Consider the following 18270-nt stretch of genomic DNA (forward strand, 5'->3'; position numbering starts at 1 on the left):
CACTGGATGTGGTCACATGCCCAGTGCATCTGAGACTGCTCCAGTAGGAAAATCGAGCTACCAAATTGGTGCCTGCCTACAACGTGTAGTGTAGGCATCACTAGTCTGTTCCTTCTCCTTGTATCTGTCATGGTCTTTTGATAAGGAATTGTAGTGGACTGAAATGATGGATTGTTAATCTTTTGCCTGCCTGCAGCATCACAGGAATGGTGCTGGGCTCTAACAGGTCTGCTTGTTTTGTGGGGAGCAGAGGCTGGTGGCCGAGGAGGTTCCCTCTTTGGGTGGATATATCTGCCTTTCCCAGTCCATCAGCCTCCAGTTCCAGCATTACTCATGAATGAGCTAACAAAACAGTAGAATCAATAGACTGCAAATTAAAATAAATAGAAACATAGCTCCTAAACGTGCCTGGATGATTCTCTGTTGCCACGTCATTTACCAAGAGACTGCAAGAGCTGATCCACGCCTAAAAATGTAGGGGTGCTCTAATCCAGTCTTTGTTTTTTTCCTTCCCTTTTCTGTCTACCCTGTTTTGCCTTCTGCAAGTGTACAGCAAAGCTGAAAACCAGAGTGGTTTGTTGTGTGCTTGAAGTGTGAAGTTCAGGTTGAGTTTGTTGTCGGTGCTGTGGGTACGGTCAAATCACAGGCTTGTTCACAAACGACCTTCATAACGTCACTGTGGTGTTACAAGATACATTTTAGCCAGTTCATGGAATGTTTTGGCAGAAACCTGTTTTTGATAAGCCCTGTGTCTAGACCCCCATGACAATTTTGTTCCACTAAAACCATCCTTTTCCACAGAGGAGCAACAGACATCTTCCATCAAGTCCGTAGTCTTTTCCCTTGGGAGGGTTGAAATGACGTGGCTGGTCGTGCAGGAAATCCAGCCCACATAACGAAATGGCCCCTCTTTTCCTACAGCAGGCTAATGAGAACAACCAGCACCTGCTGTGTGGGGAGGTGTCTATCAGCCTGCTTCTGCTTACTCCCTGGACAGCTGCAGTGGTGCCTGGCTCAGCCTTTGGCAGGGCTGGAGGTAGGCATTGCTACATGGAGCACCATGGAGTTGTCCAAAAATCTCAATTTAGCATTTGCTCCTGCTGCAGTTGCAGAAGGTTTTCTCGTCTCAGTCAGTTGTGGTGGTAATAAGCAAAGCTAGATTTTGCAAGAGAAAAATAAAGTAGTAGGTGGTTTCATCAGAAGCGAATGTTGCAGATGTTGCTGTGGATGGTTTAGCAGGCAGGTGATGTGTTGTGAAAATCACCTGCAAAGGTCTGTCTCTGAGGTAAGGCTGTAACACCTGCCCATCCGTTAGCTTGATGCAGATGAAGAACCGGTTGGAGAGCTTGCAGAGAAATGATGCAATTCTTGTACTGCTCATGATGTTTTTGCAAGGCTAAGAGCAAATAATCTTGAAATGAGCTGGCAGGTTTATGATTGGATTTTATGAGCTTTTACAATGTTTATAATCTGACATTGAACTTGCAGTTTAAGAGGTGAAAGGTTTAAAGGAACACAGTAGCAAAGGTGTACTGCTGAATTTCTTCTGGGTGTATTTCAACATACAACTTAGATGCTTCCCTGACGTGGCAGGTTTGTTGAAGTATGGCCTGTGCAGTTCATAGTGAGTGTGTCACTGAGTAAAATGGACTCCATCCGTATCACATGTTCCACAGAGGGAAGAATTGAACAGAAACTGTGATTTTGCCTTCTCTAAGGAAGGACATGGATTGGAGTCAACTGCCTTGTGTGGTGTAACTGCGTAGGCCCCAAAATGCAGCCTTTGCCATTTCCATTTAAATCCCAGCCTCAGAAATACTGTACATTGTCCATGCCTACTTCTTTGTTGTTCTTCTGGTACCAGTAAAAATCTGAAGTTCCCTGCAATCTTTAAGCTGGAATTCTTAAATTATGGCCCTTCTCCATGGTACTTTTGGAGAAAATTAATACTTTTTTTCCTACTTCTTTTCTTGGGATTCTTCATCCTCTTCTTTTGATGGATGTGTGCTTCAGAGGTTCTGCCTGCAGATGTTTGCATGTGTATAGCACAAGTCTGTTCTTACTTAACTATCCATTTCTGTTTTCCTGTGTTATCTGGTATTGCTCTGCTGGGCTCAGTGAGCAGCAGGTTTGCTGCTGGCTAGCTTTTTGAGGTTTCTCTTATGCACAGTACTGTATTTGTCTCCTGGTTCTTTGATTTGTTATGTTTTGCCTTTGATTGCTGCAGAAGGTATAAACAAGCCTGTCAAAAGCCTTGTTTAGCGCGCAGATTCTGTGGGGGTGGCTGGCAGCCTCAGACCCTAAAATAGATCTAGCAATGAACTGAATGGCTTAAAACCCTGGGAATTTAATTTGATCTTTCTTGTTGCCTTAAATATTGGGACTGAATGAGGATTTCTCTAACAGAACAGAAGGTGAACATGTTGGTATGTGACAGTAATAGAAGAAGGGTCCAGACCTGCTGTCATTGAGATGCTCTTTCATAATCAGAGGCTGGGCTTGGCCGTGGGTAGTGGCTTGTCTGCTGTAACTCACCGTACCTGGGGAGGGGGGAGTGCTGTATCCTCTGATGTTACAGCATCATTGGGGACTGTTGTTCTGAAATGCTTCCCTGAATCCTGTTGTGGGATAGTTATTGTAGGAAAACCTAAAGCAGCCCGTCATGGTTTCAGCATCTGTTTTATGCCGGCTTTGTGAAGGAAAAAAGAAGGAGCTGCAAAATCACGTAGGGGTTCCTTTTTTCCCCTCCTCTTTTTCATGTAGCACCATGCAGTTAGTAATACCATAGCTGGGGTTTTCAGTTGCGGTGGTGTGAAGGTAACAATGATTTGGCTTCAACGTGCTGCAACAGCTGCAGAATTCATTGGAGCTTAGAAGCCTGTGAGTTATAGCTGTGATGCCATTTACAGCTTTTATGGAAGAGATCTTAAATTTGTGAAATGTGTTACTTTTTGAAGTGCATTATATTTGTAATTTGAATTCTCTAAAATCCTGTCGGAGGGGGAAAAAATAGCTTTGAAAATCCCCCTCTACCCGCTAAAAACACCGGGAACTCATACCAGGTCGGGGCAGCAAGTCTCTTAAATTGAGTGATAGAACACATAGATGGATTTGTAAGTGCTAAAATGTCAATTAGTGCACTTAAAAGCTTAATGGTTGTCTTTGATGTACTTCTAAAATCTCCAGTAAAGTTTGACTGTTGCCATTGATCAGGGAGTAAAGGAGGGATGAGGGAATTGCACACCAACCCAAACAGGTCTCATGGAGCTTGCGTGTGGCAAAGCAGCTCTTTCGTCTTGCTTGGTCTGAAATTCTTGACTTGGGTACTCTTAAGTGATCTGCTGCAACTTGTATTCCAGGGAATGGTCTTTTACCCTCCTTGGCACTGGTTGTTTTGACAAGTGTTTCACAGGCCTTCTGGGAAGATACTTGGATACATTAATCTGATTTTTTACTGAGCGATGGCCTCACAGAGCAAATGTCGGTTTTATTATTTTCTTCCCTGTGCTACTACAAAACCATCATTTGTTTGTTGGGTAATATTTTGGAAGTCAGATGTATTTAGTACTGAAGAGCGAGCTTGGAAAAGCTTCAGAGTGTAGGTGTTCTCTGCTTATATAGCTTATCTTTCTTGGTGCAGAAAATTTACTGATATAACTACACTGATCTGAAAATCCATTTAGAGTAGCTTTAGAGTCTCCTCATATGTGTCCTTTAACTGGCTTAGGAGCAAAGAGAATAGGTTTAGTTTACATCTTCCAGCTTCAATGGATACTTCCCTCCTAGCTTTAAAGGATATTCTGCCAGTCAGGAATGTAAACAAGGACAAAATGATTCTGATAGAAATCTCCCTTTTTGGGCAGTACATCAAGCAAAATCAACACGTCACACTTTTAGTGCAGTATCAGTGTGTCCATCCCAGGAGCCTGTGTCAATTCAACTGATTTGGTTCCCCATCCGGCTCAGTAAATTTGATTTAGGCCCCAGTATCCTGAGGCTTCCTAGCAATAGGTTCAGCATATTTGACTGTCATTATTCCTCCCTGAGCTTAATTGAACAGATTTTTTCCCCCTTTTTTTCTTTAAATCTTTTTTTAAATCTGATGATTGCCTAAATGAGGGACATCCTATAGACTGACATGAAAGAGGAGGAAATCAAGCTAAACATCTCCAAGCTAAGACAAAGGACTCCAAAGGACTCACCCAGACCTGCTTTGGCTCACATTTATGCAAACTTAGAGGTCCATCACAGCGTAAGTTACTTTGTGGGTAGAATTTGCCATGCCCCAGCTTTGGCAATGCCACACTCTTCACTGCTGGCCATGGTCCTCTTGCAGGGCTTTGGTGGTGGAGCTACTCATGTAGGCATGAGCTGGTGCAGTGCCATCAAAGTGAATCAGGTAAGCCAAAATTTCTTCTTTGGTTACTTTAAGCCAGTGAAACCCATTCATACTGGAAAGGTTTAAATGGGGCAAGTACAGGATCATCCAGGAGGAATATGGTGTCCTTCCCACATTTTCAAGGGGACCTCCATCTGCAGCCTGAAGCCTGAAAGGCATCACATTCCTGGTGGGCACAGCTATATTAAACAGTGTAGCTAAACTATATAGGCTTTGGGCTAGTGTACTTATTTCACTGAGGGAGCAATATGAGTTCTGTATTCACAGATGCACATTTTTGCTGAGGTACATATATATACACACACACACACACTACACATACTACTATACTCCTAGAAAGCAGATAGATGAGCAGATCTTTTCCTGTGTTACAGGCAAGGCTTCAGCATCTGGGTAACACAGTCCTACGAAAGAAATGGTGTAAACACTGACCTCCTGTTGGACGTGTGAGGATAGATGCTAAACATATTAACAGTTCTTCAGCTTCTCTAAAATATTGATACCACTGACCAACCTGTCAGACACTGCAATACACCAAAAAATTAGATATCTTTAAATTCTGATCGAAATACTGAAGGCAAATTTATAACACATCAGTTTTAGCTTTCTCTCTTCCCTACTACCTGTACACTTATTTTGGCCTGCAAAAGTGGTTACTATTTTTCAAGTTGAGGATCAAGCTTTCCGGTTGAGGGTGGAAAAAAGTCTTAATATAATTAGCAATATGCAGCAGGATTGGATTAGCCGTACACATCTGTAGGTCTTATTAGCAGATATTGAAACTGCAGAAAATGCTTTCTTTGGACTGTATTCATATGACTGCGTACTGGAGCTCAAACACCTTTATAAAAATATGAACTGAATCAAAATGAAATTAATTAGAAAGAATATATTTGAATTTAATTATCTTGAGCTGCTGAATACTCTTTGCATACTGGGTTTTATGTGTCTATCTGAAGTGTACTTGGTGGAGAGTTTTAATTAAAACTGGAGGCAGAGTAAGAATATTTGGAATGTGAGATTTATAAATGGCAGTGATTTTCAGCTAGGAGTGTAAAGGTTTTTCGGGGCTTGCTACCCTTCTTGCTTCTCTTTTCCCCCTTTTCTTAAGCTACTTTTATGTTCAAATTAATACCAGATCGTGAAAAAGAAGAAATCCTGTTGTGGCTCTTAGTCTTTTGCAGCATGATCAGAGTTGTCAGATCCACAGCTGCAGGAGATTTTTTTACCTTTGTGTGTTTAATGGCTCACACTACTCTGTTCTTTGCGGTACCATTTAACCGTAAAAGCGCGGGGCTGTGGATGGCACGGGACATGTGGCTGCCTTGACTACTGTCTCAGATGTCAGACATGCCAAGACTCAAAGAACTGATTTGGCAGCTGCCCAGCAGATTTTTATAAAGGCTCAGTTGGTGGCCAGAAACCCAGGCTGTCAGAGTTGTGTTATGCAATAAATTGTTTTTCAGCAGAAGTTTCTAATCCAATTTCAGCTGTATTTTTTTTTTTTTGTACTATGTAATCAAAGATAAATATACATTATTTCATGGTGTTTCAGAGAAGTGAAGACATGTAATGTAAACATCACCCATCAGGTTGGTTTGTTTGGTTTTCTTTTAAGAAAGACTTACCCATTCACCAACACAGGAAATGATTCTTGAATTATTTTGGTTTCTGCCTGGGAGGCATGCACTTGTATACAACATATCTTTTCAAAGACCATTCAGTGTACCTTTTAGGAGACATTCCCTTTATTTGAAGAGAACACGAGGTAAGGAACCTATTTATAAAGTCAGAGCTTTTGCTCGGGCATAAATTCTCTATAAGTGATGGTCAGACAGAAGATTGTACCATGTCAGGCTGTGACCTTCCTGAATCGATGCAGGCCCTGCCCTTGTAACAGATGCCCTGCCACCCCCTTGTATTTCCCTTCCACTTCCCTAAAGTACATAATTCATTTCAGAAAGAGTAGGTAAGGTTCATCAGAATGCAGTGAGATATTTGGGGTTCACAGTAGTTACATTACAGCAAGGTGGCTTTAATTTTCTGAATACATCTGTGATGCCCTCTCTTACCATGACTGTGATGTTTTGGTGCCATGGTGGGCTTGCATCCCTCCAAGCATGAGCTGGTGTGCAAAGGGACAACCCCACTTTTTTCTCTGCCCCAGCAGTAGTTGTCTTTTGGTCATATGCTTAAGAATAAGGAAGCTGATCTGGATGAAAACTCTTGTCTTGGAATGAGATTTTGACTCTTCTGATCAAGCTGGTCAAATGGACATTCGGTTTGGAACAGGTGCATCCCACATGGTGCCAGATGAATTAAGCTGGTTATGAAAACCACTCCCTCAGTCTGAATAATCACCTTACACCTCCATACCTCTTTCCACCAGCACTCTACCACCCTTGGTTCATGTCAGATCCCAAAGCTCAGATGCTCTGGGTGCAAAATGGTTGTTTAGATTTCTAATCTGGCCTAAGAAAGTCATAGCTGTGGAGTCAGTGCTATAAGTGAGATGGTTCGAGTTGAAGTTGTGCTGCAAGTTGATAAATTAAAAAACTTGAGACCTGTCTTTACTCTGGATTTGTTTGGGCTTAGCCTTTTTTTCTTTTTTTTTAGTATTTATCTTGGTGGACGAATATGGGAAACAGTTGATGGCTTGTAGGCTTTCACTAGTTTCATATTGAGTAATAGTTTTCTAGAGGTGCAGAAACATCATCAAGGCCTCTTAAGTTTATGTAAAAGAAACAACACATGAACCGAATGTTTTTAAAAATTTCATTATTACGCCTAAGATAAATTTAGGAACTATATTTTATGCCTCACTTCTGGGAGTGACTTGTATTTGGAGATTTTGACCGTAACTCTTCTACCATAATGTATTTCTGCAAGAGCAGGGTGAAGCTCACTGGGTTTAAAAGTGCCTGAGGCCTTTAGTGACCCAAAAACCAGAGCATTTCTCTCCCATGCTGCTCTTCAAAATTCATCTGAAAGGAGGAAATGCAGTCCCTGGCGCAGCAGAAGGCAGTGAGATTGCAGGGGATGAAAGCTGTGGGAGAAGTGCTAAAGCAGGAAGAAGAGAGATTTTTGTTTTCTTCCACTGATTCTTTGCCGTGATAACATTGGTTCTTCAAGTCGGGAGCTGTAATGTAACGTGAGTTCTTTGGGGAAGTTTTCTGGAAGTACGAGAGGAAAAAGTAGCTCTAATTACCAGATAGGCTTAAATGCTAAAACAGAGCCATTAATAAAGGAAATTTCCCCCTTCTTCATGTTAGTTAGCACATTTTTAAAACATGACCTATTTTCCTAAACTAGACAGAACAGATTACATTTTCCAGAAGGCATGAGTCACTCTACTATAAAGTCTCCAAGCTGTATCAATCTTCATCAACTTAAGCCATTCATGAAGTTTTGTTTTTTCTCACTGAATATAAGCAGTTTGTTTTAAATGAGAAACTGCTACATCCTCTCTGGATAGTTAAACTTGATTAAAAGGTTAAATATTAAGTAAGTGCGAACTTTATTCTGAGAGGAGAAGGGAGTGGAAGGACCTTGATAGTAAGCGAAAGACTACAAGGATATTGCTGTGGGTATATATAACTAGTTTGCACCATGCTCTGCTTGGCTGTAAGAAGTCCAAGCAGCATGATAACTGCCAGAAGGAGCCACAAATGTTTATTTATGGAGCTTCAGTTGAATTTATTACAGTCTGGTTTGAAATTGTTTCCCTGGAAGTTTAAAGTTTTGCTAGAAGTTTGTGCTGAGAAGAGCTTCCGTTGTCTGGTTGTGGATCAGCCCACTGGGTCCTGCAGGTTACTTAGAGAGGGAGGTTACACTGATGGGCCAACAGTGGGGTTTTCCCCTGCAACGTGCATTTGGGGTGGTGAGGAAGTTGATGGAACTTTGCAATATGATGGAGACCTCTGCTAACGTAGCAGGGGAAGTACGTGTGTTGATACAGCAGTAAGACTTTGCACTTTCTCGTGAGGTTCACTCTGTGCCATACAGATACCGAGAAATTAGGCTTTGTAAATGAGTAAGATAATTGCTAATAAGTACTAATCACATTTAGCAGTGGTAACTCGCCCAAGACTGCACAGAAGGATCGCTCTCAGCCTTGAAAGGTGAATCTGGGTTTTCCACCAATTCCTCTTTGGTCTGACTTTTAGAGAAAAACAGGTATAACTGTTTTCCGCTGATAATATACAGCCAAAAGGCAAAAATCTGTTGCAAGTCTTGAATCTAATAAACAAACATTTCCATCTCAGTCCTTTAGCTGAAAAGTAATTTGTATGATCTATGAAAATGTGTTGTCTGTTTTACATGCAAAAGACATACTTTTTTTATGTTGCTATAAACGCAGTAAAAACCACCCTTTGAAATAGTTCTCCTTCAAAAATATCCTTGAGGAAGGGGTAGAAACTTGTGGTTTATTTCTCCCATTGCTTCAAAATGACCTTCTTACATCTGCAGGAAAGACTCTCTGGGGGCTGTTGAACCATGAAAGCATATTCATTTGGGGCATTGGGTGTCACAGTGATTTTAACCGAGTGTTGGACGCAGTACTGGAAAAAGAAAAAAGAGGGAGTTTGTGTTTTGTTGTTTTGGTTTTTGCAACCTGGCATGAAGAATGAGGTCAGGAGATGCGTGCTTGGGAAAGACCCAAAGAGAGAGCTGGAAATACGCCAGCCACACTGAGTCATAACACACATGCTTATAAGTATCTTTGTACCTTACAAAGTCCTGACTTTTCAAATAAAACCACCACTGCTGTAAAAGTATTTACATAGAAATTAAAGCAAATAGTATGGAGTGCTGCATGCATTCTCTCTTGTTCCGGCTTTGTTTTACCCTGTGAACTATGACTCCTGTTTGCTTAAGGCAAGGCTGGGCCAGGCTAAAGAATGCTGTATCTGCAGTGAATGGAGAAGCTTGAGTCATGCTTCTGCTGCTGCTGCCTAAGGAGCACAGCAGCTCTCATGATTTCAGCCTGACATTTCACCTGCTCAGGAGCTGATGTGAAACCTGCCCCTCGCTTCTACTTTTTTAAAATTAGGATTTGAGTATAATTTTGGAAATAGGAAGGCTGTGTGCAGGCTACATGGGCAAACCAGGCAGCTGGACTGCAGGGAACAAGCACCTAGGTTGTAGGTGAATGGCAAAAAGTTACAGCTGGTGCGCATTTTGATTTCTTTGCAAATATATACACGTTACATATCGATGGGTATTATATATATCATTATTGCTATATGTTGATTAAAAACATTAATATGTATTTTAGTTGGTGTGCACGCACATTAATAGAGATATATTTTATATTTCGTGTATTACATACATTTAGTGTGTATTATATACATTTAATGTGCATATAGCAAAACTTGTGTGTGTAGATATATAGATATATATACACACACAACACACACACATATTCCCAGATTAACAGTATGTTGTAGTAGGCTGTTCAGCCGTGTAGTGCAACAGAAAGTTGTTCTTCAATCTGTGAGGTAGCATCCTGAGTAGGAATGTACTGTGTAGGTAAAGGGAAGTTGTGCTCCTCTTCCCTGTCCCCTTGGGCTGAACTTGCCAAACTCTTGCTTGACTGTCCTGGTAGCTGAAGTTCATTGTTTCCTGAAATGGCATAACACATAACAAAAAAGGTGGCTTTTTTTTTTTTTTTTTTTTTTTTTTAATTTAAAGGAAATTATGCAGTTGCGTTTCTTAATTCTGCCCCAGGGTTTCCCTGGTTGTTTGCATCTGTTAGTTTTATTCTGAGTTTATAAGATAATCTTATTGTCATATTGGGAGGCAGAAATCATCTCAGCAAACCTGCACAGTGAAGGTTGTGGGCTTGTGGTGATGAACCTACAGTTTAAGATGTTATTCAGTCCTTTTTTGGGTCTGAGTCAATAATGGACAATCCATTGGTTCCCCATAAGTCGTTTCAATGGCTAATTACTTGCACAGTTGCAGAAATTGTTCTTTAATTCTGTCTTACATTTTTCTGAGTCGAGTTCCAGCTGTTGGATGATATTATACCTCTCTCTGCCAGCCTTGAGAGCCATCTATTAAAAAATCTCTACTCCCTGTGGAAATATTTAAAAGCAGCAATTGAGTCAGTCCCTTTGAGCTTGGGTTGGCGGGGGGGGGGGGTGGTGGGGTGGTGCTGAGAAGTTACATAGATTAAATTCCTCAAGACTTTCACTTGACCATATTTCTCAGTGGTTCTGGGTGTGTGTATGTTTTGCTAAAGTGAGATAACTGTTGCAGTTGGTGGTGGTGTGAGTGCAGAGCGGGCACATGAGCACACAACAGCTCTCCCTCCACTGGGGTGATGACGCAGAGGTGATCTGACCCATGTAATTATGGTTAAATGTGTCGGGAGCTGGAGCTGCGGCTCAGCTGGGCTCTGAGTCAGCTGCTGTCCAGCATGTGGCTGTTTTTGTGCCAAAGGCTCCAGGGAAGATGCACTTGGTGATTGTGAAACCTTTTTATTGCTCCTGCAGTATGGAGCCATGTGAATACAGGTGTTGGCAGTGGCTTAGCCCCTCATTTTGCTGGCCTTGGATAGGACATGATGTTGGAGAACTTGAGGATCTTTTTTCAAGCTGGGTGGTGTGTGCAGGGGAAGCCCACAGCGAAGCGGTGCAGGCAAGACAGTGGCTGCAGCCTGGACACAACTGGGCTGCTGTGGAGAGACTCTCCATGTGCATTTCTGGAGGCAGCACTGCTGTTTCACAGGGCGGATGAAACCAAGATGGTTCGTCTGGAGTTCTACAGCTCCAGGAAATGAGTGTGGTGTGAAGTTGCTTCAAGAAGTGCTGAGATCTTTGTTCCCACCTTCTGGGAGGCATCTCTTGCTGGTGGCACTAATGCCCCGGCAGCCCCCAGGCTGGTGGGACCTTGTCCTGCATGTTGGGCCTGCTAGGGCCTCCAGCTGGCACTAGAGAGACACTTTGGCTGCAGGAAAACAGGGTGTCAGGTTGCATGACATCCTTTTTCATCCAGCACATTGCCTGGGAGGAGAGGGAGATGACTCCAGACTCTTCGCTGGAGGGTGGCCTAGACCAGAGGCCGCTGGTGTGTGGTGATGAGTGCATTCCCTCCCACAGGAGGGACTGTGGTGACCACCTTCCCTTCCACAGGAGGGGCTGTAGCCAGCTGGTGTCAGGGCACAGGTCCTGTGGGTCAGCACATACTGATTTAAAGACCAGTCCTATCAGCAGGTTTCACCCTGTCACTATTGAAGCAGCGAATGCTGCCATGTGCTCCTTGCCATGAGATTGTGTGACAGAGTGGATTGAATTTCTTTCAGGTTTTATTTTACTTTACTTTACTTTACTTTACTTTACTTTACTTTACTTTACTTTACTTTATTTTAATTTTCCTGTGTTTTTATCACGGTACATTGGCCAGTGAGATCAGGAACCGATGGGTGTTTTTGTGCAACTTCCAGTATGAATGCCAGTGAAGGGAGTGAGTGCTATCCACAGGCCTGTGTCTGTAACATGGACAGGGGCTGGAGGTGCTTATGACTGTTTCCTAACTGAGCCTGACTCCCTTAAGGATTTATTAAGTAGTTCCCATGAAAAGAGAAACACATGATGTCCCATTGGGCCCTTGTTGGTGGGAATGTAAATGGAGCTATCCTTGGGCAAGCTTTGTTAAAATAGAACTGCAGCCATCTCGTGCTTAGTGTTGCTTCTGGTTAGGCCTGAAGCTGCGTTGGCAGCAAAATGGTAAGCCAGAGTTGTTTGTGTAAACCTTTGTTGACAAAATAACTGGATGTACTAGTCCTTTTAAAATGCTTGCTGAGAGATTTTTTTGTCTTTTTTTGGTTGCTGTGGGTGTTGGGTTACAAAGTTTGCTTTCTTGGCCCAGAGCTGCCTGTACTCTAAAACTCTCTGGGCATAGCTCAGCCTTCTTCAAAGTGTAGTAGCTTGTCCCTTGTGCGAAATGCACATCCTGCTGCCAAAATACTGGCTGCTTTCACTGCAGTCATTGTGTTGCTTTTTTTGTTGTTGGGGTTTTTTATATTTTGTTTTGTTTTTTAACCCCTGCCAAGTAATTTGTCATAGATTTTTTTTGCGGGGAGGGTGAGGGAAGGAAATGATTTTGATCACAATTTAGCAGCTGAATGCCAGTATGCCACTAGAGGAGCAAAGAAAAAGCTATTGCTGGTCATCCTAAACTATACTTATTTTTTTGGAAGTTGGCGTTGTCTGTCCTTTCTTTGGCACATGGATGGTCTAAGCTCTCCTGCCTCCTGGTGGGGATCGCTGAATGGGGCTTGTGGAGTTTCCAGTGTAAGGTGACAGTGACAGTATGCTGTGGTACACTTACCACTTAAGATCTGCCTAGAAATGTTAATCCTTTGCTTTGGCAGTGATGTAGCCCCTGAGGAATTCAAGGGCAAGAATGCCCAAAATAATGATTTCCAAAGACCCCAAGACAATTACAGGGCTTATGAAAATATGATGACTTACCTATCTGATTTACGTCTTTATATCAAATTGCTGACTTAATTTATTTGAATGCTAAAGGCTTTAGGGAAATACTTTTCCAGGGAGTTAATCTTTTTAACTAAAGCTAGTACTAAATTTGACATAGACTAGTATTCCTTTTGACAAAATAGCATTTTTCTTCTAAAAATAAAGAAAGTAGAAAACATATGCCCCATGAGTCAAATTCCACTTGGCTTCATACTGAGATAAATTCAGAATAACTTCATTGTTATCAATGTACAACTTCATTGTAACACTGCAATAAATGCAAATCACTAAACCGGAAGGAAAAATAACCTGAGCCAAGAGGCACAAACGAAAGCCAAAATGGCAACAAGGGAAGTTGGTTCACCAAACTTGCTTCTTCAGTTTCTGCAACATTCGTTTTAGTGTTTTGTTGGGTTTTTTTTCCGTCCTCCTAATTACCTGGGAGAACACTTCCTGGCTGTGATAAATTTCTCTGTGAGGGATTCATTATAAGGATTTTAACAATTACGTTTTACCTCCTGCCTAACACCTGGTACATGCCGACTGCTGTTTGCAGAATAAAGGATTAGAGGGACTAATGCTCTGATTTGATGATAAGACTTATGTTTCTGTTCTCTGTTAGAGCTGATCAGGTTACATTTTCTTACATAGTATTTTTCTTCGGTTTTACTTTTTTTTTTTGTTCTGAATTAAAAATAATCTGTGTAGCCCTAGGCTTTTGGGGGTTTGTTTGGTTTAGTTTGGTTTTTTGTTTTGTTTCAGGTGCATGCAACTAATGTCTCCTTTCTGTTTCCATCTCCTTTAGGATGACAGTGATGGGATTCCCTGGTCAGAGGAGAGGGTGGTGCGGAAGGTCCTTTATTTATCTCTGAAGGAGTTCAAGAATGCACAGAAGCGGCAGCACAGCGATGGCATTAGCGGGAGCCTCAAGGCAGTGAACGGTGAGACGCCTCTGTGGTACTGCTGGAAGGACTCAGTTCTTTTTCCATGCTGTAGCAGGGAGGGAGACCAGTGCACCATCTGGCATACACTGTGCCCTTGTGATCCGCACAGAGGAACTTGTTTCTGGAGTGCTTGAAATGCCTGGGTTGAACAGTCCACATGGTTTCTGGCTAACTGACTTCTGTGGGGATCAGGGTGGAGGGCAGGTGCCAGGTGGGAGGACAGGGACAGGGTGCCAATCCAGAGGAAAGGAGCCTTTCTAGTCAGTCTGCTTCCTGATGTGCTGAGTATGTCAGCAGAGAAGGTAACCATTTAGAGGTGATTGGCTTCAGTTACCTTGGGCAGCATTTACATACTGTCACTTAGATGCAAGAAACTGACTAGCATCTGTCTCTGGAGTGATCCAAGTCCATAGGTGGAGGAGCATAGGAGCTACATACAGAGTTAAAGGGCTGAGGAGACACAAGCACTGTGACATTGGACTCCCCTAGTTTAGTAGTTCACAGAGCAGTTGTTTAAAGGCATTAAAAGGAGATGCAGACGAGCTTAGGTGACAGGAGCTTGAAAGGAACTGAATTTTATTTCTTTAATGCTCTCGTCAGTTATTCTCTGTTGCCTCCCCTTCCCTTAAAGCTTGCTTTAAAAAGCTGTGGTGTCCTGAGAGGTGAATATGAAGTGTGTTTCTTTCAGATTCACTTATACCCTTACTTGAAAAGGCTTTGTCATGCTGGCTTGAGCCTTGAAAGTGATGACTAGCAGGATTCGGATTTCTGGGCAGGCTTACAGTTTTCACTCACAAGAGCTTATTTGTTTCTTTATGGAGGTTTATGGCAGTTCCTTTTAGGCATGTGCATAACTATACATGTGCTAATGCATTAAAGCAGCAGCTGGGTGCTTGCTTGGTAGGTTATTCATATTTATATGTAGCTTGTGTTGTTGACATGGTGAGTCAGATTCCACTGAGTGTTATTGCTGACAAGGCAAAAAACTAGAGGAATGGCTGGATAACTACAGGCAGCATGATAAAGTCACTGTATTGCATAAGAAATTGCAAACTCCTTAATGTATTAAAGAAGACCTCAGACTTCGGAGTTCAGTAATAATATCAAATACTAATCTGATGGGAGGGGGCATCTAGCTTTAAGAGCAAGCCATTTTTGAGCTTGGAGGTATACACAAAACAGAGTTGGCTTTTTTCCCTCCAACACCTCTGCATCATTGATCTTCTGTCAAACACAATTTCTCTTGGAAAGTTTCTTATTCCATTGTGGGTGTTTTGTTTAGTCAAAGGAAAAAAGTCTAAAGGCATGAAGCACAGTAATTGTGTGTTAGGAGGCTTTGATGATGTGCCAGGTTACGGGATGACTGAGGTTTTCATGGTGTCTAGTTCCTCCAAAGGCAGCTTAGATAAAAAGTGAGTTGGCTGGAAATGCTGTGTCAATGCAGATACCAGACATGGAGTATGCCACTGGCTTCCCCTGGCAGCAGCAGAGCTCACATCTTCAGAGCTTTTCTCCTTCACAGAAGTAGATGACCAGTTATTTGGGGGTTGGGTTTTTTTATTTGAGCCAGAATGATATTCCATGTTGCTCTTTCTGTTTCCTAAATGGTTTTTAAAAAGTGCTGTCTTGGCACTGCTCTGTTTCAACATCTCTGTCCAAAAGCATATTTTTTTTTTTTTTAGCCTTTGATATTTGGAAGAATGTTTCAAATGAGCATTGAGAGAAAAATCAGCAAAAGGGAAGAGGATTTATTTTGTGTAGTGACATCAAGAAAATCAATTTAAACATGCAATTTGTTCATTACATTTAAAAAAAATATGTAGCCATGTTTTTTCAAATCTGTGGGTCTCTATGGACTGAGAAAAAAGCAGGTCATCCTGAGAAATTACTGAGCTATTTTGAATTCAGGGAAATGTGTAGTATTTTAAGGATGAGTCTTAGATCCCAGATTTCATACTGTTGGGAATAAAAAATGTTTCCTTGTATGTGTCCTTCATTCAACTTTCAGGCCGTATCCATTGTTTCTTGCATGTTACTCCAAAGGGTAGCATTCGGTTAAATACAGTTTTATGTGAGTCACCCATTTTTTATTAATTTATTTATGTAACTGTTGAAAATCAAAGAGATCACCTTTCAGTACTTGGCAAATGTAAGCATTTTCAAAAGTGGGAAGGAAGGGTGAGAGAGGGAATCAGGCTCTCTGAACTCCTTGCTCTGTGCAGGAGTGTGGATTGGTCTTGTGTGCTTCTGATGCCTGAGGGGACTGCAAACAACTGGGTAGCAGGATTCAATCTTGGTGCCACCCTCACTAATGCTGAGAGACTTTGTCTGGTCTGGTTTTATAACTGTCGTTCCTTAAATTTATTTATTCATAGACTTGCAATCTGTGCTTTGTTTTAGTAGAAAGTATTTACTTGTAGCAATAGAGGAAGGTAAAAGGTACACCAGCCCCTTGCAACTTGTGTCTTTAAGAAGTTCTTATGAATTTGGAGCGGCTGAAGTTTGATAAACATGCTGCAAAAGTTCCTTTGCCAGTGTTTGTGAAGCTAAACTTGTGTGAAAATGATTGTCAGTGGTATTTCTTCTGGTGAGTTCAGTAGTCTCATTAATGATTTAGTAGCTGGAATACTGGTGCCTCTTCGATTGATTGTGTGAAAAGCAGATTAATTTTAAATGTGGAAGATGAACCCATTAACAGGAGTCTTTTCTGTATTAAAGTTTCTGCAAGCTCTGATGTGCTGGTGGTGGCGCAGAGACAATTAACTCTGTGCCTCTCTGAATAATAAAAATAAAATTTTAAATAAATAAAAATTAAAATTACTTTTGGCAATTTTATGTATTATAATACCTTAGCTGTCTCTGTCTCACTATTAAATGTATTTGTTATCCTGAAAATAATCCTGCCATTTTCAGTTTGTGTCTGAAACCCTGTTACTTAAGTGGTTCTGATGAAAGAGAAAGGCGAGTGGGTATATTTTGGTTGTCGTATCAGTGGTTATATTGCATGCGTGTTTACGTTGACTCTGGATATTTTCAGATTATAGAATGACACCTTACAGTACGCCTTTGTTTCCTGCATGTTCCTCTTCAGCACTTGGGAATATAAAATTTGAAGGAGGTGCTTGTGCTGGTTGTCAAGAAACTCTCTGCAGCCCTAAAAGGGATACTGGAACTCTGATTATGGAAACACGGTCGTGCGCTGGAAAAACCCAGAGGGACCTCTTGAGTGATTTTGAGTAGTGCTACCTGTCATTTGCGTTAGGATTTTAAGAATAGCGATTGGTGTTTGGAATAGTGATACCAATTTTCAGAAATCCTCATCTAAAAGGAGAACTAAATCCTTTGGGAAATTGTTTTCTTCTCGTGTAGCTTAGAATGTGAGATAAGGCTATAAAAAGGGCAATGAAAGATGTAATAATGGCTTGCATTCTGTTGATGAGAGTAAACCCAGTACCCTCAAAAGATGATATTATAAAGCAAACTTTTATGACCTAAGATTTTAAGTTCTGTTTTTCAAAACTTGCAATAAATTTGTGATGCAGAAGTGTGTTTCTTGAATGGAAAAAGTGACAAAGTTTCCTTATTTGTTTAAGATGGTTAGTTAATCTACAGAGATGACAAACCAGACGTTAGAATTATTCAAGCACATAGTTTGTTTTCACCAGCTATACTTCGTCCTAGAAAGGTGTCATGGCAGTTTCCAAACATGTCATCTAGGTTAAGCTCACAGCAGCCATAATCTGTTTAGGAAATCAAATGTATGTGAGGGTATGCTTTGGTTTAAGGCAGAAGTTGAAGTCTTGTTCATTAAGGAAGTAAAGAGACGAGTAAAAAAATGTAATTTTGCTATTCTGAGAGATTTCACCTTACATTTAAGGTTGTTAAAGGAAATTATTTATTTTATGTACGTTCTTTAAAGGAGTGGGAGCCATGTCAGCACGTGGATGGAGGTGGTGGTTGGACCATAAAGTCTCCAGTGCCCCTTTCTCCCATCACAGAATCACAGAATCATTTTGGTTGGAAAAGACTTCCAGCCTTTGTCTGATCACTACCTTGTTAACTTGACCATAGCACTAAGTACCACGTCCAGTTGTTTCTTGAACACCTCCAGGGATGGGGACTCCACCACTTCGTATTGGTCTGCTTCTGCCCTCAGCCATTCCCACACAAAAGTTCATGTGACTTTTGTTGGGGAGTTGTTTTTTTCCACAAATTATATGTCTCCACACTGACAGGCAGGAGCCTCTGAGACAGTTCTTGGTGGGACTGTGGTGCCAGACCCAATGGCAGCACCAGCCTCTGATTCCTGGGTCTGCCCATCCCTTGGTTTCCACACTGGCTGTTCAAGCCAGCTGGGGCAGGCAGCAGTGCAATCTGAAAATAGCTCTTTTTGTCATTGATGCATGCGTTTTCAAATGTTCGCTGCTCACTGCATGGGGGT

At 41.6% G+C, this 18270-nt stretch overlaps 1 protein-coding gene across 1 annotated transcript in view; it reads left to right on the forward strand.

The window, feature by feature from the left end:
• Positions 1 to 18270, forward strand: part of JARID2 (jumonji and AT-rich interaction domain containing 2) — a 211910-nt gene that overhangs the window by 77969 nt on the left and 115671 nt on the right. The window contains exon 2 of the mRNA XM_069008035.1: positions 13691 to 13826. Coding sequence (XP_068864136.1) covers positions 13691 to 13826 — 136 coding nt within the window. The remainder of the gene's footprint in view (positions 1 to 13690; positions 13827 to 18270) is intronic.

Source organism: Aphelocoma coerulescens, chromosome 2, assembly GCF_041296385.1.
Source record: "Aphelocoma coerulescens isolate FSJ_1873_10779 chromosome 2, UR_Acoe_1.0, whole genome shotgun sequence".
NCBI lineage: Eukaryota > Metazoa > Chordata > Aves > Passeriformes > Corvidae > Aphelocoma > Aphelocoma coerulescens.